General features: G+C 38.2%; 1 protein-coding gene across 5 annotated transcripts in view; it reads left to right on the top strand.

Moving 5' to 3' along the window:
• exoc6 (exocyst complex component 6) overlaps positions 1-11407 on the top strand; it is a 74588-nt gene extending 63181 nt beyond the window's left edge. For 4 of the 5 annotated variants that reach the window (XM_040134545.1, XM_040134547.1, XM_040134546.1 and 1 more), the window contains 3 exons: positions 537-610; positions 8245-8357; positions 10840-11407. In XM_040134545.1, the coding sequence (XP_039990479.1) occupies positions 537-610; positions 8245-8357; positions 10840-10966 (314 nt within the window). In that variant the 3' untranslated portion in view covers positions 10967-11407. Of the gene's footprint in view, positions 1-536; positions 611-800; positions 1360-8244; positions 8358-10839 lie in introns of those variants that run through there. The other variant, XM_040134550.1, reaches the window with a different exon arrangement.
• Positions 11408-24390: the final 12983 nt, after the last annotated feature.

Consider the following 24390-nt stretch of genomic DNA (forward strand, 5'->3'; position numbering starts at 1 on the left):
ATGTTTTTCATGTGTTTTAATTAAAAAAAAAAAAAAAAAAATCAGAATTTCAGCTGATTTTTAAAAGTGTTTATTATCAGTACTAGTAGTGGCCTCAAAAATCCAGTATTGGTCAGGCTCTAGTAGCAAAAAAGTTTTACATTTTTCATCAAAATTCTAAATTTCAGTTGTGGAAGGTTAGAAATTGACACGAAAATTTGATTCCAAAAAATGTTTTATATAGCTAATCACAATGCAATTGAAAAATGTTATTAGGTGTTTTTTATTAGGTGTCAGGCTTAAAAGGAAGTGTTATTTATCAGCATTAAGCAGTACACCTCTTGTTATCACTGAACCTTTTTAAGATTGAGGTGTGTTGGTGTATTTTAGTCCCTCTGTGACCCAGCCTCTAGTTGAATGAGTGTAGACATGTACACACTGTTTATATGATGTCCCAGCAGTAAGAAACAGATCCGGAGCCACAGTTTTTACACTAGCTATGTGCATACTGTAAGTTTAAAATGACTGTTGTCTGGTGGTATTTTTGTTTCTTCCAGTGTTTGCCAGCTCAGAGCCCGTCCCTGGTTTCCAAGGAGACACACTCCAGCTGGCCTTCATCGACCTACGACAGGTAAATTATCTCACTGAGCAGTATAGTAAATTAGCTTGTGTACACAGACTTAGACAGCATACGTTTAAGACACCTTCGTTTACTGCACCAATTTTTGCCTCTTGGTAGTTAATTCATTTAAAGTGTATATTTTTACCAACAAAATAAGGAGAAAATCCCAGTAAAAATTGTCAGTCTGTATTTCTTTCAGGCTGTCATTCTCAGTGTCCCTGGGCCAGGTTGTCTCTTTTGACACCACCACTTGGAGTCACCAAAGTCAGACATTTTCAAATCCAATATAACACCGGCTTTAAACAACTGTCTGTCAAGTTGGCAGTGATTAAAAAAAAACTACCAATTAATTTTTGTAGTTTTAATCTGTTTTTACCTTTATGCACTTTGCTTTTCACTTCTCAGCTGTCCCGCATTTCACCTCTCTGTATCACATTGAACAATGTTATGTTTCACTGGCCTTTTCAACTTTAACCTGTCCTATAGTTCACCTGCTCAAGAACATTCCCCCACACCCCAACCACGCACACGCACACGCACACACATACACACACGAGCCTGAGCCCCTTCCGTTTTTGTTGTAAACACCAGTGGTATGTAAAGTGTTGTTTCGTCTCATTAACTTGTGTCTGCGTTGACCTGTTAATCTGGGCCTGAGGTGGAGGCTTGGCTCTACATTCAGTCCAGGTCACAGCACTATACTGAGGAAGTGTTTTGAATTTACTGCAAGAAGACTGAAAAAATAAAGACAGTTACATTAGCATAGGACCTCTGAACCTAAAGTAGATAAACTAACCACAACAACACTTGGCAGTTCATTTTTCCACCCTATTTATTATATTTAAATCATAACACAAGAAATGAAAACCAACATTTAGGGACAGGCATATGAGGGCAAGTTGGTAGGATTCGGTAGCGGGCCCAGTGGTCTGATTTTCATTTCATGGTCTTTTAAGGTCTAAAAGCTGTTTCACAGCTCTCTCCAAACTGACATGAGTGAAATTCTGTTTGAGAAATATTGAATCTTTTATTTATTTATTTATTTATTTATTTATATAGCCTAAGTAAAATTTGGTAACACTTTATTTTTCCTGCTTTTTTAATTCTGTCATTTCCTAATAAATTCCTGGGACGTTTCGTGAAAAGGATAATGTGATCTACTACCTATTATATATGGAATAGAGACAGTGCTTAATTGGTACACTTCCAATGAAACTGCTAGTATAACATATAAAGTCTTACTTTTACACATTAGACAACAGGCTAGCAGAATATTCAAAAATATGTCTTTCCTGTGATACCGCTCATTAGACAAAATGTGTCCATGTTCCCTTTTCTAAAGGATGCTTGGTTGACCTGTTAATCCCAGCCTTAGGTAAAGGGGTTGGGAGGCATCCACAGGCTGAGGTTACACAGAGGTCATCCTTTTACTTTCCCCTTATCTTATGGCTGTTGATTTCGTAGCTGTAACTGCTTTTTAGATTGTTATCCTGTAACCATTTAGAGTGACGAAAATTAAAAATTCTAGGGTGACTGATCGAATGTCTATAAAAGGCTTGAGTGATTTTTTAAACTTGTTTGGTCAGCATGGAAAGATACGTATGCAGTAGAGTTAATGTTAATGCATTGACTTAAAACCAATTTTGATCATTAACATTCTACACCTCAGTCATTAAATGCACCAAGTAACTTGTGAAGTGATATTGTCTTTAAATAACATGCTGAGATTTCCTACAATTTGAAACTTTCTCATTCATATAGTATTGTGTTTAAGTGGACAGTTCATTTTCTTTGTTCAAAATAAATATTTGAGTACGAGTCTTTGATCTATAAATTCATCATAGATTATCACACTGCAGGTCTAGGAAGAACGCCTTTCATGCTTTTCATTTTTACTTTACTTAGTTGTACTATTTTAAGCCCTATAAGACATGTCCAAAGGACCATTTTATAGAAACACAGTAAATTCATGTATGATATAAACTATACAGGTGCAGTTTATATGTGAAGGGTCAGCTTTAACCATCCATCCATTAGATATACCTGCTTATCCTTGAGTGACACGGGGGGCTGGAGCCTATTCAATCTGACACTGGGTGAGAGGGAGGGTACACCAGTTAGTCACAGGGCTGACATGTAGAGACAGACAAACCATTCACACCTATGGGCAATTTAGAGCCACCATTTAACCTAAGCTGGATCAAACCCAAAAGCTTCATGAGTGAAAAAGTAGTGCCGCCTTGTGGTCCCCCCTATGTAAAGAGTAAAATATTTTATACATTACGTCTATAGGTTAGTTCATGATTAAGACACATTGAACGCAATATAATGTAAAGAAGGGCACCCATGCTCATTTTCTTTGGGACACGAGAAATAACAAGACATTGGGGAACAGCAGGTGATGCAGAAAAGTTCTGTTGAAGCTCTATCGTGATTTGCTAGAAAACTGACTGAAAAAAGTGATAAGTGGTGAAGAAGGATGTGTTGTCTTTACCTGCTGTGGATAAATATCTGTGGAGGAGAAAATCATTATTACAGTCCCTGGGATTCCTCTTTTGTATGACTCTTGTCTCCAAGATTAATTGTAAAAATTAATATGACGTTCTTCTTGGCTGAAGGTTATGTAAATTGTTTTAGAAGGTCATAGGTTGCTTATTTACACAATGCTTGCTAACAAAGGTCACAAGTCTTGACATACGTACATCAATAAGCAAACATAAGCAGAGGCAATAGTCAAGTTTCTAACCCAAATTAGCATAAATTTTGAACAAATTTCCAGAAAATCTGCAAAAGAAAATGCAAACTAATGTGCATTTCCACTGTCCACATCCACACAAACATTAGGAGTTGAACGCATTGAGATAAAGAGCTGGTGAAGCTGATTCTCCAGTCAGTAGCAGTTAAACCATTACAGAAGAAGATGACAACTTCTAGTAGTGCTTGGAGCTGTACTTTGTTGAGTGGGTCCCTGTTTTGTTTATCTTGTGCATGCACACAAGAACGCACATGCACACAAAAGTGTGCAGGTGACACAATACATAGACCTACCAATTTTGTCACACTAATTCACTGATCAAAGGGTGGCAGTAACACACCAAGATATGCTGCAATGTCCCAGCAAATGCAGGGAAGAAGATGACTGCAAGGTAGTTAACATGGATGTAAACAATGCAGTATTTAAAATACTTTTTAAAAATTGGCTTTGAAAATGTTTTACGAAAAAGAACTTGCATTCAACATGTTTGTTAAAGCTCCACGATACAGTCGGTTTTGGTGAGTAACAATTCAAACATAACTTTTGTTTGCTTACACGAAAGCTCCACAATGCTCCTTTAAAAGAGTACCATTTAAAACTCAAATAAATGATAGAAACATGACATTTCTGTTTGTTTCATGTATTAGTTTGACGAAGGTTATAGTCCTCCTATCACTGCACACTGACCCTTGCTGCCATTAAGCGACATGCTTCATGTACAACATGCCTTACTCGCTATGTTTCCAATGCAATTTATCGCAATATTTTTTTATCAATACATCAACTTTTCCACCTCATCTACGTATACACATTTTTTGCAGTGTTTTACCATTTGCGGTATTTCATACCATTTTTTTCTTCCACTGGGTCTACACCATTAGACTGAATGTGAAGGGAACTACTGAGGTGGTGGAATTGCATTCAAAGTCAATGGAAAGGCATGAATTGTTGCAAACATAAGATTTTACTCAAGGCACTGCAAGATAAGGCAAAGATGCATCCGTGTCAGCCAAAAGAGGAAACGTGATTACTCCACACACACATTTGGTGCGTGCACTGCTTGCTACAGCTAACATCTTATACAGTCAGTACATTAGCTGGTTGTAGCAAATAAAGTAGTGAAAAGTAGTGAAAGTGACTGTTGAAACACTATTCAAGCTAATTGCAGATCGCTAATCAGAAGGGAGCCTTTTGAATTATGAGCAAACTTTCAACAGAATGACTTCCAGTAGATCTTCTTCAGGACTCATACAAGTCAACCCTTGCAAAGTGACAGTTGACTACCACACACACACACACACACACACAAAACAGAGGTGTTTACTATTTCATTCTTATGATAACGTGACTCAGCTTGCCTAGTAGGATCCCCCTAGATTACAATGGCTGTTGTTGTCAGATATACACTCACCGATCACTTTATTGGGAACACCATGTTAAGATAAAATAATTATTACAATTGATATTTCACAAGGTAGAGCAGTTGTCTGGTAATCAGAAGAGTCCTGGCTTGATTCCCGGCTCCTCCAGAGTGTGTCGAAGTTTCCTTTCGCAAGACACTGAAACCCCTAACTAGACTAGAAAAGCGCTATATAAGTGTTGTTCATTTACCATTAATCCCACAGGGGGGAATTTGCATCATTACAGTAGCAGCAGGATATAGACCAGGGTAGCTATCAAGCGTAGTTAAGAGGGAAAAGTTATTTACATCAGTAGTGTATTTACATGGGGTGTAATATTTCACATTGTTTACATGAAGTTTAGTATTGCATGGAAACAGAGCAGTGCACATATTACTGTCTATTGGTGTTTGCAGAATGCCTAGTTGGTTGTTGGGATCACTGCTGGTTGTACAGTCTGACAGCAGCAGTAAGAGAGGACCTGTGGTATTGCTCCTTGGACATGTTTATTCTGAGATGGTTCTCTGCTCACCACAGTTGTAAAGAGTGCTTATCTGAGTTACTGTAGCCTTTCTGTCAGCTCCAACCAGTCTGGCCATTCTCCTCTGACCTCTCTCATAAACAAGGTGTTTCTGTCCACAGATCTGCTGCTCACTGAATATTTTTTGTTTTTGGCTCCATTCTTAGTAAAATCTCTCAAGAATGTTGTGTGTGAAAATCCCAGGAGATCAGCAGTTTCAGAAATACTCAAACCAGCCTGTCTGGCACCAACAATCCTGCCACGGTCAAAGTCACTGAGATCACAATTTTTCCCCCATTCTGATGTTTGATGTGAACATTAACTGAAGTTTTAACTTAACTCCTAATCTGTATCTGCAGGATTTTATGCATTGCACTGCTGCCACATGACTGGCTGATTTGATGATTGCACGAATAAGGAGGTGTACAGGTGTTCCTAATAAAGTGCTCAGTGAGTGTATGTGACAGAGTGGGGTGGTGTGGATGAGATTCCCATGTGTGGGTTTGGATATTGAAAAGGTTCTAAATTGGATATAGTTAATTAAGAATCTTTTTTTTTTTGCTTGTTGAGTGCTGAAGGTAAAGTTTGGACCAACTGCGGTTCATCTACATTGCAGGTATTTCAGGTGTCAGTGCACCTGTGTACTGTTGACATTATAGCAGACCAGAGCTAACACTAAAAACTGTAGCCACATTTTACCCAAGATAATTATGAGTCAGCTAAATTAAAGCACTGTGTGAAAATAACATACATATTTAAAATTTCTCCACACTTAAAAGACAGTTTGAAGTTAATAAAAAGTGACAGCTCTTTTAATGTAGGCCTACTTTAGCCTAAGGGTGCATTGTGTAACTGTATATTATACTCATGGGACAATATGCATGTCAGCTCAGGACTAGGTATAAGCAGATACTCAATTAAAAGCCTCAGCTCTGGGGAAAAACTTCCAAGAGATGTCACTGTTAATGGCAACTGGTTGTGAGGAGGAAGAGGGGAGCTTGTGGACTGTACTGATGAATTATCATCAGATTTTCTTAAATAGCCAAAAAGAAGTATGGGTCCAAAGTCCAAATTAATCTGGTTGTAATTTGAATTTAACATGAGTTAAACTGTTAAAGAATAACTCCATCTTGGCTTTCGTTGTCATTGGTTTGGCCACCAGTTCTTTTAATTATGTGCAAAGCAGTAACTGAGATCTGAGAACACGGAGGCATTTCTAAAATAGAGGTCCGATAGGGCAAGATACACAAGCTTTAGACGATCGGACAATTTGTTAACGAGCCAAGAATGACTCCAGGTTATCTAAACCTCTTTATTTGAAGGTCAAACTGAGAGTGAACCCCTGGGCCCCACCAGCAGGTGGATATTATCAACAATATATCAGAGATATATTGGTTTGGGCATATATTTGCCTATATAAATGCTTGTTGGTGTTAATGGTTTATGTTAAAAATTATAAACTGACATCAGATTTTTGACAAATATCAATATCGTTATCTGTTTCAAACCTTCAGGATCGATCAGGTTCTAGTTTAGACATCTGATAATCCATCATTGCACAGGAAAACAGTATGTACACACTGCTATGGCAAGTACATCGGGCCAAAGTTGAACCATGAAGTCTGTCCTCTATGCTTGTGTGTCTTTTCCTGTTAGTTTTGTTTTTAGTGACGTCACTGTGTTCCCAGGTCTCAGCAATTAATTTGTCTGGTAAAATGGGGAAACATTTTACATTTTTTAAGTTATGAAAAAATGTAAAATGTTTTTTACATTTTACATTTTTTAAGTTATGAAAATAAGATCCAAGTTGTAATAAACTATATTTTTTCTTTAAGGGCTTATTGTACCAAATCATTTAGATCCTGTCGATTGTGAATTGTGGAGAGTTCAGTGAGTGTCAGAGTAAGATGTGGCACCCTCTATGTGCCTGCTTGTGGCTCATCACTTAGCTCCAGGTGAGAATAATGGCATTGTTGCTAAGCCTCTCTCTGTGTGTGTCGGAGTCTCTCAGTCAGCTGAATAATGCTATTATCACTAAGCTGTTCTTTCACTTCTCTTTCAACATGGCCCAAACACCCAGCTGTTTCACCCTATGACATTAGCATTCACTGTGTGTGTGGGTGGGGTAAGGGGGTCATCTCCATCAGGTTAACCAGGGGTCGTGGGGTGGTCATTTTAAATGTCCCTGTTCACACTTAACACTTATCACATAGCAGCAGAAGCCCCTCCCTCCTCCCTCCTCCCTTCTTCTCTCTGCAGTTCTCACTCTTCAGTCTTCTCTCTATGTCTCAGAGTGACGCAGTGACCCAGGTTCACCATCATACCAATATCTGACCCTGTTCCTTTCCTGGCTTTAACACAGCTCTGGCACTGCTTGGATCTGATGCAAAAGACACATGTAAACGTATTTCTATAAGAACTACAAACAGAGAGTATCTACAACATGGTTTAAGGATTACCCTAATTTTATTGGAGACAGGAGGTGCAGGTGACTTGTGTCCCTTTCAACCATCAGTTTTGCTCCTCTCAACCTAAGATACTTGAACGATTGTAGAATGTGAGTTGTTGCAATAACTTTTCATAGTGATAAATAAATTCTATAAAATTAGGCCATTTCTCCCAAACAATTATGTTGAAGCTGGCATTGCATTGCATTGTTATCTCTGACTATATTTAATGGCCTGAAAGTTTAAAACTCTGTATAGCAAATAGACTTAGACAGGAGCCAATGGAAGTCTGTTGTTTAGGAGAGGAATGTTGTGTATGATGCTCTAGTTGGAGACCCACATTTTGATTGAACAGTGACAAGAAGGTTGATATCTATGACAGCAAACATGGGGTGACCATGTAGTTACGGAGTTTGGTTCTTGCCTCACCTTTGCAACAATGAGCCCCTTAAAACAAAATGCCCCAGGAGTGTGAAATTCTCCCAACTGTCTGTAAAATGGTATCTCTGTGTGTTTCGTAGCTCCTGGACCTCTTCATGGTGTGGGATTGGTCAACTTATCTGGCAGATTATGGCCAGCCAACCTCCAAATACCTGAGAGTGAATCCAGCCACTGCCCTGGCTCTGCTTGAGAAGTGAGTGCATCTGATATGTTAACACTGCCTGGGAAGTGTGCACAATATTTCACCGTCACTTTTAAAGTAGTATTTACTATGCATATTTGCAGAAGTGGGGTTTAGGTTGTGGGTGTGCTGGTAAAGAGTCTGTGAAGAGCCACCAAGAAAAAAATATGGGCTAAAATGTCTTTTGAACCTAAAAAAATCTTTTAAGTATTAGTGCTAGAATGTTAATACAAGGATGTTCTCTAGTGTGGATGGTTATAACCCATTCACATCAGACACTAATAAGGCAAGATTAGGTGACAGGTTCCAAAATTGCTCTTGGATTTATCAGGGTATCTGCAGGTCTTGTATGTTTAAAAAGCAATTAATTCAGTTTCCTCAACAAAAGGCTTTAAGGCCAATTCATGGTTTCCGGATTGCACAAGGTTCCACACGGACCACTATGCAGCTGCATCCAGCCCAGAGTTTGCGACCAAGCAGACTGTCCGGACTATAAGCGCATTGACTGTGCATGCACCAGAAAAGTAAACTCGATGCTTTTCACCATATGCATTCTTGTTCTTTCTATTGAACACAGTTCTCTTTTTCTTCAACCAAATACAACAAACAAATGAGCTCTTCTTCTTGCTGTCAGGAGGTTGCCATCATGTTTCCTAATGTTCATGTTAGTTTAAAAAATCCTTGTGTGCGTGATTGTGGGCTGTCGGGACACGTTACCCACCTACTGTATAAACTAAAAGTGGGATTGCTATGGTTGTGGATTGTGCTGCTTTTTTGTGGAGTTTAAGTCAGAACCATCAGACCTTTAGTAAACACTGGGAACATAATAGAAGCATAAGTGTCAATTTTAGCAAAGACCTTAATTAACTTAAATGTGCCATTTCACCTGTCAAGATCCAGGTCAGATAGATTTAATTAATCATATCATTAGAAAATGCTATTATATCCTGCTGGGAAGTACTGAAAAACGTGATACAGTAATAAATAATTAATATCATCCCTGCTGGTTTTCCATCATACTTTCATAGTTTGGGCGGTATGAGCATGAAAAGGGTATTAAAGTTCATTCAATGTGGAATTAAAAAGATCTTAAAAACTCTTACATTTCAAATGGTAAACCCTGCAGAAACCCTGTAAATCCATAATAGATGCTATGATTATGTATGCAAACCAAAAACTTGCCACTGTTAGTCACCACAAGTATTCTTATGGTATTGAAAAAATGTTGGCGTGCTAACACATCAAGGCATATTCTATAGTTTGTTTTGTAAGAAGTTTTTTAAACATCTTCTCTCACATGAACAGCACTTGCAGAAAACTGCAATTCTTGCAGAAAACTTATGAAAAGCTTTGATATGAATGTGGCTGCTTTGTTTCCCTCCTCTCCCTGTGTTTTGGTTTCATTTTGCCCTTCTGTTCCTCTAAATCTTCTTCTGTCTGCTGTTTTTCTGCTGCTGCTAACTGCTGCTGTTTAGAGTCTACAGGGGGTAGGTGCAGCTTCCTCACTGCTTTTTTAGTTGTCTACACACATGATCTGATATCCTGGCATGGCTCTACCTCCTCTGCAGTATAGAGTTTCTCATCCCCTTACATTGGCACAAATATTGACTTAAGGCTGAACTACGGGTAATATTTTGTTAAGGGTTAAATCCATTATTGGATACATGAAGGTGAAATTTTCATCCGTTCAAGTTTTTCGTGACTTCTTTTCTTAACTATAGTTGTATACATTCACATGAAAAGGGATTAAACTTGAAAAGTTGTGGAAAACTTGTCTCGTGTTTCATGGTTTAATGCATGAGCTCCATTTTAAATTAAATATATTTTTGATGTTCACATTTTTGTGATGTCGTTGATTGTGATTTCTTTTGTCTTTCAAACTGTTTTTCATTATGTGTCTTCTGTGTCTAATATAAAGTTTTATTTAAAACATTTTATGCAATTGGCTGACTATGATATCAGCATGGTGTAATTGGTTTTGTGAATATGAGCAGTGATGTACATATTGTTACCATGGTTACAAAATGGTCTTGCATATAGGCTCCTAATCACTTACACAGACTGGGAGATCACGTTCTTAACAGTTTTTGAATTCTACCCTCATAAATCCTTTGGGTTAGTGTGTTAGTTTGCTTTTACACCATAAATGAACTGTACCAGAGTCTGCTTAGAAATCTACTTGCTTAGTTTGATTGACAGCTTTTACACCTGCCCGAACGAACCAAACTAAATGGTCAAACACCAGAGTTCATTTTAACCAAACCAAATAAGTTAGGTGTGAAAGCACCCTAAATATGCCCATAACTGGCATTCTGCAAAAGAAAACTTTTATTTTATCCTACTGATCCACATTCAATTCAGTATTATCAGTGTCTGATGTCACAAATCAAATCTAAATAGTAACCCTCTCATAAATAGCAAGTGAGCACACAGCTTAGAGAATACATCGTTCTGACTTGTCTCTTTGACAACCTCTTCCCCTCTCTGTTTCCAGGATGAAGGACACCAGTAAGAAGAACAACATCTTCTCTCAGTTCAGGAAGAATGACAGAGACAAACAAAAGCTGATAGAGACTGTGGTCAAACAGCTGAGGAGCCTGGTCAATGGCATGTCCTCGTAAACACTCACACACACATGCACAGGAGTGATGTGAGTGTCACAAAGAGATATAATAAATGAAACATGCATGCAGTCACATGCACACACACACGGAACCGCCAAGACACTCACAGAACAAGGACATTTTCACACATGGAATGACGTGGTAACATACAACATGATAGTGACATACAAGAGAACCACACAGGGAATTTACACACACACACACACACACACACACACAAAAGGTACCGATAGACAGCTAACATGCACACACATCACGTAACGGCACAGCAATACACACACTGTACAAGGAATGCAGGGAACTGACTCCTAGCAAATACAGCACACACACATGGTCATATCCTGTCCATACTGTTATACCTGACCGAATATTCAATGTAAATAACACACACAAACACACACGCACACACACACACACACACACACACACACACACACACACACACACACACGCACACACACACACACACAAACACACATTAAACAGTTTACTGGACTGAACATTAAAATGTTTGTATTTTTAATGGCTATGATAAGAGAAACTATGTTTGGTCATTTGTGAGAGTGCAGTGATTGTAGCTGCAGAGGGAGACTGGTACAGCGCAGGAAGTGACACTCACAAGTACTGGGACAATGAGGTTAAAGGTAAACTTACCACAACACTTACTGCACCTCACTTGAATGGGAATAGCCATTTCTGGTTGTCCTGTCAGAAACACATATTATGCATTCACCACTTCTGCTGAAAATGAGATTACAGTACTTCTGTCCTCCATGGATGAAGTCAGGATGTATTTACTTGTATTGCATATGGAAGAATAACAAAATTAGATAATAGATTGTTAATCTAGAGGGATCAATTTATTGGTAATCTACTGATTAAGATGTTCTGTTAAAATAAATCAACTATTTCTATTTCTGTCAGATGGACATCTTATAGATTTAATGAAACTATAATAGTCTAAAGGCAAAATATCTGGCTATATCTCAGTGACCAATGCAGCAAACATCTCTACTTTAACCAGTTGCATATCCATTTAACATGGGTCTCATGTTAAAAGCTGAAAAAACATATGGATATACACAAAAAAACCAGGTCACTCGAAGAACTCAAATTATGCAGGTAATCACACATCACCGTGGTATACACGCAGCAGATCAGTAACCAGATTTCTTTACTGCTCCTGATGTATTTTGGAACCTTGGCTGCCTGTATCAATGATTCAAGATGCTGCTTATCTTTGTTTAAAAGCAGTTTTAAAAGAAATATTGTAACCCAGTGTCATGTATACACAACAAAAAAAAAATCTATTTTCCGATGAGGAATTTAGCTGGGGAATTATATCAGGTTTCTCTTATCCTCTACCTCTACTATGGACCGATAGGGCTTCTCATTTATATGACATTAAAGAACACAGATGACTGAAAACCAAATTCTTACATGTATGTTGGCTGTGGACCAAGGGTCTTTATGGAGCTCCATGTAGTCATATGTCATATGTCATACTGTCCTTTTAAATGCAGTAAAGATTTCTTTCCCAGTCACTCCAGCATTTATAATAGTGACATTTCAGTAACCCAAATCAATGCATTTCGGTGGCATTGCTGCCATCAAAGGATTCAGTCGACGAAGTACATTTCAACTTTGCTGAATGAACAGTCTTGGTCTTTATAGAGCTGACCTTCACGGAAACTGAGACAGCTGTAGAGACACATGTTTCATTTTCCATTTCAAACACACCAATCAGCTTGCATGGTGCTAAGACTTGTTGGCTCCTCTGCGACGTACGGTTACCCATAACACCCCCCTCCAGCAACACCTACATCATTAACACGCATAATTGAATTTGGTTTGTGGCACTTTGTGGTATGACCAGGCTCATAACCTGGTTTCTCCAATCTCCTGGTTATAGCTTGATCCAGGTAACCAGCATAGCAGATTCTGTTGAATAAACCTAATCTCAAATGTTACTCTGGCATGAAAACATCTCACTGCTTCCACTTGGTTTTCACCATCTGTCGACTCCCACAGAATTGTGGGTATGGAAGTGTAGCCATTGATAGCTCTGACAAAAGCCAAGATAAACTCATTGTCCCAGTACTTCCCCTGCCATGTACTGTGTATGTGTGTTCAGAAAAAAAGTGATGCTGAGGTGATGGATTGATGGAAGAATAGAAGAATGGATGATGACGTCTTAAGAGACTGATGTTCATGGGAAAAAAAGTGAAGTTTTATCGAACACCTTGGTATTTTTGCTTGCTGTTTGTCTTCTGTTCTTCCTCACATTGTACATTTAAACCAACCCCCTGAGACAGAGCCTCACAAGTGACTGAACATGGGGGAGTTCAGTATCAGAGAGTGGCAATGGGGGTGAGTCTTTCATACCCAGATTGTGGTTGGAATCTTCATAAGTCCTCTGTATGTGAGAATGTCAAAAATGAGGGTGAAAATCTACAAAATGTTTTTTAAATTATTTGGTCCAATATGTGTGCACAGGTTGGAAAACATAACATAACAGTTGACCAAAAAATGCAATCCATTACACCACCACAAAAATTCATGCAGACCTAGGTTTGCATGTGATGTCATAATATGAGAAATTTGCCTCGGTAACAGGATACTGACATTTGGTATTAACAAGCAATCTGTATCTGAATATATACTGTAAATGCAGACAGAGCACATAGCACTTGGAATGTGGCTGGATCAGACAGACCATCTCTGGAGGTGTATTTTAGTCAGATCTTAGCCAGATGATGTCAGCCTCGTGTCATCACTCACTAGTAGAGCTGATCTCACAGCACAGCCACTGTTGTTACCCTGTATTTTGATTCATTTTATCAGACAATGTTGTGAACATAAGTTTATAATAAGTTTATCTGCAGCAACAACATGGTTCTCCTGAACTGAGATTTCTCCCTCTCTCCTTCTCTCTCCCAAATGAAAGGCATATTCGACTGTCAGTAATGACGGGCATTTACTGTATATACATTCACAGTTGAATTTCAGGCTTCAGCTCGAGACGTGAGGCAGCCCAGCAGAAACAGACCCTAAAACTAGCAGGAAAAAGAGCAGGGGTCGCATGCAGCTCACAGGCCCAGTGAGCCCACACACACACACACACACACACACACCAGCTAGAATTAAGCAGTTGCAGCAGACATGGAAAACGGAGTTAGGGGGGTTTGTCAGATTGCTCAACGCACTTGTCGGGATTGGCAGTTGGAAAAGGAAAAAGGGAAACAGGCTGCTTTAAATTAAGGAGAGTCACTTGTACTGATTAACAGTGATTGTTCGCTACTATCTGCAAGGAAAAAAAACAATCAGTGTTCATGTCTTCAGTCATCCATAGTCAGTCTGATCGCTACTCTACACTAGCCTCAAGTAGAGCCCATACAGCAGCATCACCTCAGGAGACTAGAGGACCCACGTGAGAGTCAAATGAGCTATAGCTCTGGATAACTTCTTAAACTCAAATTATACTTTTTTGTCATCGTGATGTCAATTTCATTTTTTAACTATGTCTACAAGGGTCCAGCTCAAAATGTGACTGTACGTGTGAAATCACACCAGCATATGTAGACACCCAGTGTAGGATAAACAGAGCCACATCTGTTGACCGTGTTTGTTTTGGATTATATCAGCCATTTAAGTAACTAGTTAATAGACAGGTGTACACCTAAACTGCAGCAGACACAGACAGCGTGAGCAAAAGGAATTCTCGTATAGGCAGACATGTTCACACGTGCAGTCTGGAGTGTATGACCCTCACGTACAGTCTGCGCAAGCATTAATTTTGGCCAGCTCAGAGATAGGTAAATTTAGGTCATACAGATACTTAGGGCAATGTGGACACTGACAGTGTAATTTGCACTTTAGGAACGCTCTCAGTGGGTAGCCTGCAGATGCTTATGGGTGTCTCTGTCATGTGACCCTAACCTTGCACATTATAGCAACCCATTTAGAGTCTCCTGCCTTGCATAATGAGATGGGCTCAAAGTGAGAACAGAATCAAGATGAGAATGCCTTCTATATATTAGGTGGAATCAGGCCTGGAATCAGATGTCATTTTTCAGGTTCAGATCACATGTTAATACTAAGTGGAGATGGGGTCTAAATTTCACGGCACATTTCACATGTTCCTAGACCGACTGGCAAGTCATACACATCACTGTCAGATCTGATGAACTTTACTTTTACAAGACACTGCCTTGTTTTCGTCCCAGTATGACAGCTGTACTCATTCATAGCAGCCAGAAAATTGTTTGACCACTCAGTGGTGGTTCAGGTGGTTTCATGAGAATGGTGAAATCAGTGCACACCCTCTTGCTCCCCTCTTTAAGTCCTGTCAGTTCCAGGGTTAAGGACATTATGTGACGATAACTGCAGCATTGTCTTACAGTCCGCTCAAACTACTTGATTCATGCTTACACAAAAACATGCCCCACATGGGGAATTGTTATGTTATTAGTGGTTATATACACATATATATATTTAACAGCTCAACTTGTATTCTGAATTCTTTTTTTTTTTGTTTTTTTTTTTTGTTTTTTTGTTCCTCAGGGTGAAATTAAGCTTTAGAATCTCATAATCCACATATACCCACAAAGCACAGCAATAACAAATTGGTTCCTTCACAGCCTCGCAGGCAGGTTGATTGACTTAAAACTTGCACAGGATTCCTGATGAGATTTTATAATGAAACTGTTTCTATTCTGTTTATCTTTTGGGTCTGTGCTCTACCTTTTAGCAGGCATTTTTGCACTGAAGCTGATGAAGTTTTTTTTCCTTTTAGATTCATTTTTTGCCTTTTTAAAAATATTTGCTTGTAAATGTCACTGTATATACTGCATATTTTGTAAAGAAAATATTAGAGCAGTTTGTCTGCTACAAACAGACACTGTCATATGCACATCCATTGACACATAAAGTAAATATGTAATTAGTAAGAGTCTGAATTTGCATTTGTTGCTTACTTGGTGAACACAGTTGAATATAGTGTGAGGAGCTTAGTGACTTATGTTGGCACCTTCTCTCCACTCATTCACAAGGTTAAGATATAAAATGTTATTTTATGCTCTAACATAGGCCCTTTATAATATTCCAATATGAACTATTTAAATACTGCTCCAAAAGGTTTCAACTGAACTGCGCACAGATATACTAATAATGGACAGTTCCAAATTCAGTTTTAGTGGAAGGGATTCTGTGCACAAACCTCCTCTCTGGGTGTGAGTGTAAACTGGTTGTCCTGGTTGAAGGTGTGTACAAGACCTGTGTCATTCAGCTCTCCCTCTCCTGCCATGTATTCATGTCCATTTCACCATACATTCTCAAATAAAAGCCGGTATTCAATAATGGTAAAGTCTGTAATAGAAGCTGGACCACTCCAAAAAAATACAGGCTGGGTAAATAACATTAAGGATAAGGGGAATACCTATACTCGCACAGCATAATGTGTATTTCCACAGTACTAATTCCATCAGTATAAGAATCATGTCATACTCGCTGCTGTGTTAAAGTTGTTATCTTAACAGTGACTGAAAGAATGGCAAAGTTGAAGCTATTGGAAAAAAATCAGTGTATGAAAACAGTATGTTTGTTAAAAACAGAAACTCGAGTGATGAGTATGGCATGACTCTTGTGTTTGAAATAGTGCTGAAATGAATATTAAACTTTATTTATCAAGACAGCAGGTAAACATGGCGGGAGTGTTGAGTTTGCATTAAAACAGCTAAGCTAAAAACTGGAGCAGATCAGAAATAAAGGACACATCCTATAAGATACAACACAACCCTGTCTTCAAAAAATGATTTGCTACTAATTAACAAAGGGCAGGACTTTGACAACACATTCTGTGTTGTGCTGTAAGTCTAAAAAGAATCATAAGAAAGTTTGCTGCAAGCGGGTATTTTATTGCAAGATTGGATATTTTGACCAAAAGAAAATAAAATACGTTGTCAGTGAACATTTTACTGATACATTCAGCATCACATTTTTTGACTTTCCAGATACGTTAGTTAACTAGATTTCCTCATAATGATAACAGAAAACGTGATCCAGTCAGCATTACATTTTCTTTTAAATATATTTCTTGTTGCAAATGATTTGAATAAAATTGTCATTTCTAGGAGATAAGGTTGTGAAATGTGATAAAATACTTAGAAAACACGGAAACTGGAAAAGCCTGGCTCTCTTTGCAGTTTATAGAAATATTTGAGTATTTAATGTATGTTCATTAATATAATATAGAATGTGTCAGAGCCTTGATCAGAGCCTTTCCTAGTTAATGGCACAAATCAGGATTTTAAAAAATCAAGGTTTTACATAACACAGCTTGTATGCTAATGATTATTTCAATTCAGATAAAAAAAGTGAGATAGTTTTTCTTGCCTTCCACAGAAGTGGAGAGAGGGTACTTTTTGATATCCAAAGGAATCCTTGCTTTACCTTTGTTGTTGTTCTACCTGACTGAGATGTTGCTTTCCTAAATTTGTTGTTTTTATTTTGTGTGCTGTAATAAAAGTTTATCCAACAGTACAGTCTGCTTGTTGTTAAGCATACTGTTTGGTCCAGTACATCGGTGACAGTGTGATCATTCTGTTTGTCCAGCACTTTGCTCTACATCAGAATGTATCCAAGCAACTACTGTCCACATTGCCATAATATTTGACATCGTAACTCATGGAGCACATAGGATTCCTTATTGAGTCGATGACCCCATTACGTTTTCTGTAGTGCTACCATCAGGCTGTTCCATTCCAATATATGTATCTCAAAAACAAATTCCAGATCTTCATGAAATTTGTTGTGGATAATTAAGGATAATTCCAGTTTATTTTTTTCCAGTTATTGGTCTTATTTTTTAGTTTTTCTATGACATTAGGGGTGTAATAAAGCAAAGAAAGCTTTGTTTCAGTGCATGTGCTGTTTTGGGGTCAGTGTTCTGTATGTTTTCGGTACAACAGGGAAAACAAAAGAAACACAAAAGATAATATTTTTGAAATTTATTTTGAGAATTCTAAATATTAAATGGTGTCTCAATGTTCATTATTCTTTCTGCAAATGTTGGCATACGGTCAGTAATGAAAATGAACAAAAAATGTCCATGAAGATAAGTATTTCATATTTATAGCAGCATCCATGGCCTGTCAAGTGTTTCCAGTTGTGAACTGTGTATTCAAGTGTAAATTATTTTTTGGAGATGAGTATTCACCTGGTCAGCGGCCTGGGGGAAGAAGCTATTACAAATCCTGGTGGTGGTGGCTCTTGGCTTACTTCCCGTAAGGCAGAGGGGCAAATAATCCGTGATTGGTGGTCAAGTTGGGAAGAGTCCCTCACAATGCTGGTGGCTTTCCACAGGCATCTCTTCTGATAAATGTCCCACAAAGAGGGGAGCGACACTTCAGTGATTCTCTCTGTTGTCCTCACTTTCTTTTGCAGGGTCTTGCAATAGGCTGCATTACAGTTCCCGTATGAGCTGGTGGTGCAGCTAGTCACAACACTTTCACTAATGCCTCTGGATTTATTTAGCACGTTTGATTTTTCAATAGACATAATATCATCAGCTTCAGTTGAACCACATTAATGCACAATTTTTGTCCAATCCACTCTTTGTCCAGAGAGGTTGTGACTTACTGGGAAACCACAGTGTTCCCAAACACTAGATCTAAATAACATTGCAAGCTCTGCCAGCTCTGGTTTCTCATTTGCATTCAGCATATAAGCTATACATTATGGGCTATTCCAACGAGCACAGTTTAGCAAATAGACAACAACCGTCTCACTGCCAAAGCTTTAGGGATGATGTTCGACACTCTTCAAGATGGAGACCTAATTAGACAGTAATTCTTTGGTTTGTAACGCATACCGAACCAAAGAAAGTTGTATTATGTGTATTTCCTGTGTGGAAATTGATGCTACCTGGACGAAAGACACTTTGGACACTTCACAACCTTTCCACTGTGGCTACCCTCGTTACAAGTAGTTCCAATTAATACTGTTGACATTGAGATTTGTTATCTGGAGTACCAGTGACTGTGAAGAGCAACAAAAATTAAATTCCATTCACCTCCATTTTATTGGGGTGAAGGCAGAAATCTCAGGGGCAGATCTCTCAAAACCTGGACGAATACAACCAAACTTGGCTGCATTGAGAGATACCACTAGATGTACTTGAAAAAATACTTATGTTTTGTTTTATTAGTAATTTGGGAGAACTGGCCCTTTAAAGCCAGAGAGGGAAACAAAGGTTCAGTGAGATGGTGCCTCATCTTTAACTGTACCACCAGTCACAATCTAGATATGGGTGCTCGCTCTCTCTCTCTCACACTCACTCTCACACTCACACACAAAGAAAGAAGCGTCACTTGTTCTGTGAAGGGTTTCTGTCTTGTGTCTTCACCCTTGGAGCCTCGCTGTATCTCACCACACACACGCTAACTGGGAAACAGCAAGTGAACTTTGGCCTGGGTCAGCATTTGAATGCGAGGATCCCTGTCGCCACAGATGTAATGAGGCGAGAGACATTTGGAGACCTCTATTATCACTGGACAGCAGCCACCCTGCCAACGCGCACACACAGAAATGTGTTTGTTTTCGTCAGAGGTTTATTGTGCACTCTCAACACTACTGTCTTGTTAAATTCTGCCAATATTCTACTTTAACATTATGACCTTTCTTCTACATACACTCCCTCCATCTCTCTACATCTACAAAGTGAGGGTGGATTTATCGCTCAGCACACACCTATTTGGATACTTGAGTACAAACATCAAGGCAGTATTTATGAAGTGTGTCTTGGTAGTAAATACGTCCTTTCTGATCAAAAATTCTCGGAGTGGTGAATGATTTCTGTCTTTTCTAATATTTAGGAGAGCTATGGCAGAGATATTAGGAGGTGGCGGTCATGCAGAAATTCTATGGTAGGACATATGGTCATTGGTGACAACAAGCCAACAGCTGTGAAAAGCAGTTGTGAAACCAAGTACTTTTATTCAAGTATAGTACTTGCCTACAATTTTTAGGGTTTTTTTTTTTTGTTTTTTTTTTACTTTGCTTGATAATTACTATTATTTTCTATTTTATACTTATACATCACAACATTTCAGAAGGAAGTATTGTCATTTTTTTATTTACTACATTTAATTGACAGGCTTTGTTACTAGTTACTTTGTTTATTCGGTTTTTATATACAGAGATACATCAACTCAATATTAGCTTACAGATAAGATGTGGTACATTGTTTCAAAACCAAACTGTATATAAACTGCTAACTACACATTAAAGTCTCAGTAACAATAATAATTATATAATTATATATATATATATGTTTTTTTATATATAATATATATATATATTTGTGTATATGTATATATATGTGTGTATATGTATATGTATATATATGTGTGTATATGTATGTATATATGTGTATGTGTGTATATGTATATATGTGTATGTGTGTATATGTATATATATGTATATATATATGTGTATATATGTATATATGTTTATATATATGCTTATATGTATGTTTATATATATGTATATATGTATGTTTGTATATATATGTTTATATATATATTTACATTGGGGCCATTTAAGTATTTTAAGTACATCTTGTTGATAACCCTTCTGTAGGAATTTATCATTTTTGAATATGAGATTTTTACTATAATTTTTAGGGTTTTTTTAAAGTATTTTTTAGCAGTACTACTACCTATATAATCATATAAATCAAAATAATATTTTGTCGTTTACACCGTGAGGTTTGCCAGTGTTTATTTACAGCCTGTTATGCCTTATATATAAGTCACCATAATTGGGGGATGGGCGTCCTTCCTGTGTGTCAACAGGAGTGATAAGTATTTTAGGGCAGGGATCAAACACTTTAACAAGGCAGTAAACAGCTTTTACATTCCCTTCAACACTACAGCAGACAGACAGACAGAGGAGGAGACACATACCTCTACACTTCTACTTACTTCGTTCACATGGCCTGACCCACATACTGACACCACCAGAATTTTAGTGTTGCAGCACATCTGTAAGTGTTATTTGAATTTCTTCTCAAAGCTAATGAACCTTCTTCCTCTAGAGAATATTTCTACATTCTACAGTTGCAAATTCTGTACCCTACATTAGCTTATTCTCTTCACCTTTTATACAGCATTCCAGCTTCTCTTCTTGTTGTAGTGCTTGACTGTTTTATTTTATTATTTGAAAACATAACTAAATTATCACACAGAGTTCAGTTTTGCAAGTCTTGAGGGTACTCCTCAGTCTGTGAAATAGTTCTGCAATGTCTTCTGTGGCTCTTGATGAGCTTTCAAAGTGTGTCAAAATAACCCTGACAATGTCAGGTCTAAACACGTTGCTGGGCAAATCAAGGCTAACTTCCAACACTGTTAAAACTAATAAGACAAAACAAATCATGAAAGCATCTTCCTCCAGTTATATTATCCCCAGAGACAATAGGCATAAATAGCAGATAATGGCACTAGCATATTGACAAGTCTTCTTGTCATTCTAACATAACTAGGGGGATATCATTAGTTTTTATTGACTGATGCTCTTGCATTTTTAATCCTTTTTATTACCTTTTCCTTTGACAGTAGTGTTACTTTGGTGGCGGCCCTTCTGTTGAGGAGTGCAATTATCTCCTGTAGGAGCAAGCCTAATGAACCATCCAAAGTTATGGAATATGGATCCAGTTATATTAGGGGAGAGCAGGGGCAGGTAAGACAAGTTCATTTGTATAGGACATTTCATAAAAGAGGAAATTAAAGTGCTTTACAGAATGCAAAAGAATATAAGAACAGGAGTAACACATTAAAAAAAGCAAGTACAAGTATTAAAATAATAGGATAGATTAAAAAAAATACATACAATTAACTGCATTAAAAAAGCAGTGTAAAGGATAAATATGAGGTGGCAGACAGATGTCATCAATTTAGATTTAAAAGTAATCAGCATTGTCTCTAGCCTGACATCTTCAGGTAATTTGTTCCAGATGTGAGCAGCATAGAAGCTAAAAGCAGCTTCACTGTGTTTAGTGTTAACTTTAGGAACCACAAATAGACCACTACTGGCTGACCTGAGAGGAAGGCAGAACATTCATACAGTATAAGAAAATCTGAGATATATTTTGGAGTTGAACCATTCAGAAATCAGTCCAATATTCCAATAGTCACCCTCCATTTAGCTCTGTGTTTGGTCTCCACCAGCCCCCTCAGGTAAATCTGTGGCTCTTTAGCTGCAAAATGCCCACTATGTTCACCAGCTGGTCTCTGACTGTGTCTATCTGCTGTTTGCTGCTGAGCAGGTAGTGGACAGTGGCATTTTACAGTGATTTCTCTGAAAACAGCTGCCTGTTGCACTCGAAAATGAGGCTATGAGAGTGGCGATAGTGAACCAGAACAGTAATGCTGTGGTCTGAAAAACTAGAAACAATGAACAGAGAATTGTTAAAAGGCTTAGAGCTGAGGCAACCTTCAGATTTTGTAATAATTTTCTATGGGTCCATCACTACAAAAACACCTTTCACATTACAGAGTCATTTGATCTGTTGAAGTTACAATATGCAAGTTCAGGAAATCAAGCTAGCTCTAGCATGAGACTGGAAGGCAAACCGCTCCTCTCCTCCCATCCTTCTTTCTCCCAGCCCTTTACCAACATCCTCTTTTTGTTCGCTGCCCCAGCTAATGCAGGACTCCATCTAATACTGGCTTGAAGCCTCGGTGCCAGAGGAGTAGCAGACCAGAACAATGTTTACAGCACCTCTCTACATTAATATGCTTTGGAGAAAATTTAAACTACAAAGTATTAAATCAATGGTACATACTGTAGCTTTGATATAAGACGTATTGATTAGTGCAGCTTTAAATGAATTGCCATCCCTGATGGAAACACCAGCTCGAAGATGGTGGGCAGTGTCCAACCTGCAACCATGTGGATAGACTGCTGACATGGGTTTGATCTGTGTCACTGTATTGATCTGAATTGGTTATTGATGTTTCAGCAGCCCCAGTGTCACAATACAGAGGTCCAGTACATGAAGTCCTCCACGCTTTACTGTGTTTAGTGATATTATGTTGTGTTTTTTTTCCTACAGTTTTTACATTTGCACTTTTCAAAAGAAACTGTCTTGAACAGATGTTCCTTTAAGTTTCTGTAGGTTCTTTCTTGGGATTTTTGAAAGATCATTACAAAGGTCATTTTAAAACTGGTTAAGTAAACAGTTGTAAAAGGGAGGAAATGTTAAAGTTATTACTTAGCTTAGATACCTTGTGTGCTCCTTTGTTGACTTAACTTCTGTTATGATTTGACGCTATATAAATAAAATGGAATTGAACTGAAAGCAAACAAAAAAAGTCACAACAGCAGTCCAGTTCATTGTGGACTGACGGGACAGGCTGGCAATCCCTTTTTGTGCTTAAATATTTAAATTAGTTAACAATTATTTGATATTTAAAAAATAAGTAGCTTACCAGTTCAAATTGTTTGTCTCTGCAGCCTTTCTCCCTCTCCCTCTCTCTCTCTCTCTGTGTGTGTGTGTGTGTGTGTGTGTGTGTGTGTGTGTGTGTGTGTGTGTGTGTGTGTGTGTGTGTGTTTGTTTGACGGTCACTGAACTTGGTTACACGCGGGAGTTCACTAAGATGTCAGGGTCACAAGCAGGTCAGCCAGCGCGCGAGCTGGGGGAGAAGAGATACAAACGCGGGCACGCACCGCGGTTGTTCCTCGCATGTGCTGACTGCGCGCTCTCTGCCCGTGTGTGTGCGCGTGTGTGTATGTGTGTGTGTCGTGCGGGTACTAGTTCTTCTATCTTTGTGAGGACCACTTTGAATTATAGATTTTACAGAGTGAGGACATTTTGGGAAAGTGAGGACATTTTGTCCAGTCCCCACACCTTCAAAGGATGTGAGGACTCAACCTTGAGGGTTCACAGTTGAGGGTTGAAACTTGGTTTTAGGGTTCAGGTTTGGAATCAGGTTTAGGTTAGGGTTATGGTAAGGGTTGGGGTTAGGTATTTATTAATGATGGTTAAGGTCAGGGTAAGGGGCTAAGGAATGCATGTCAACGAGTGTCCTCATAAAGATTGATATTTCCATAGTATTTGAATTATTCACACTTGGACCAACAGCAACTGTTCACCATTAAAGAGACCAACCTTCACAGTGAGTATTTTTACTTTTGATATGTAAGCATATTTTATTTCTAATACTTATTCACATATAGATAAGATTTTGAATGGCCACTTTACATTTAAAGGACTTCTTTACATTCTGGCATTGCTACTTTTACATAAGTGAAAAATTGCTTCTTTATTTTTTCTACCATGCTGTCTATATGGAGCCCTGACAAAAAGCAGTGGAAGATTATCATCTGAGTCAAAAATATAACTGAATGTTTTACTAAATTAT

This window comes from Xiphias gladius, chromosome 9 (assembly GCF_016859285.1).
Source record: "Xiphias gladius isolate SHS-SW01 ecotype Sanya breed wild chromosome 9, ASM1685928v1, whole genome shotgun sequence".
In the NCBI taxonomy this organism is placed as follows: domain Eukaryota; kingdom Metazoa; phylum Chordata; class Actinopteri; order Istiophoriformes; family Xiphiidae; genus Xiphias; species Xiphias gladius.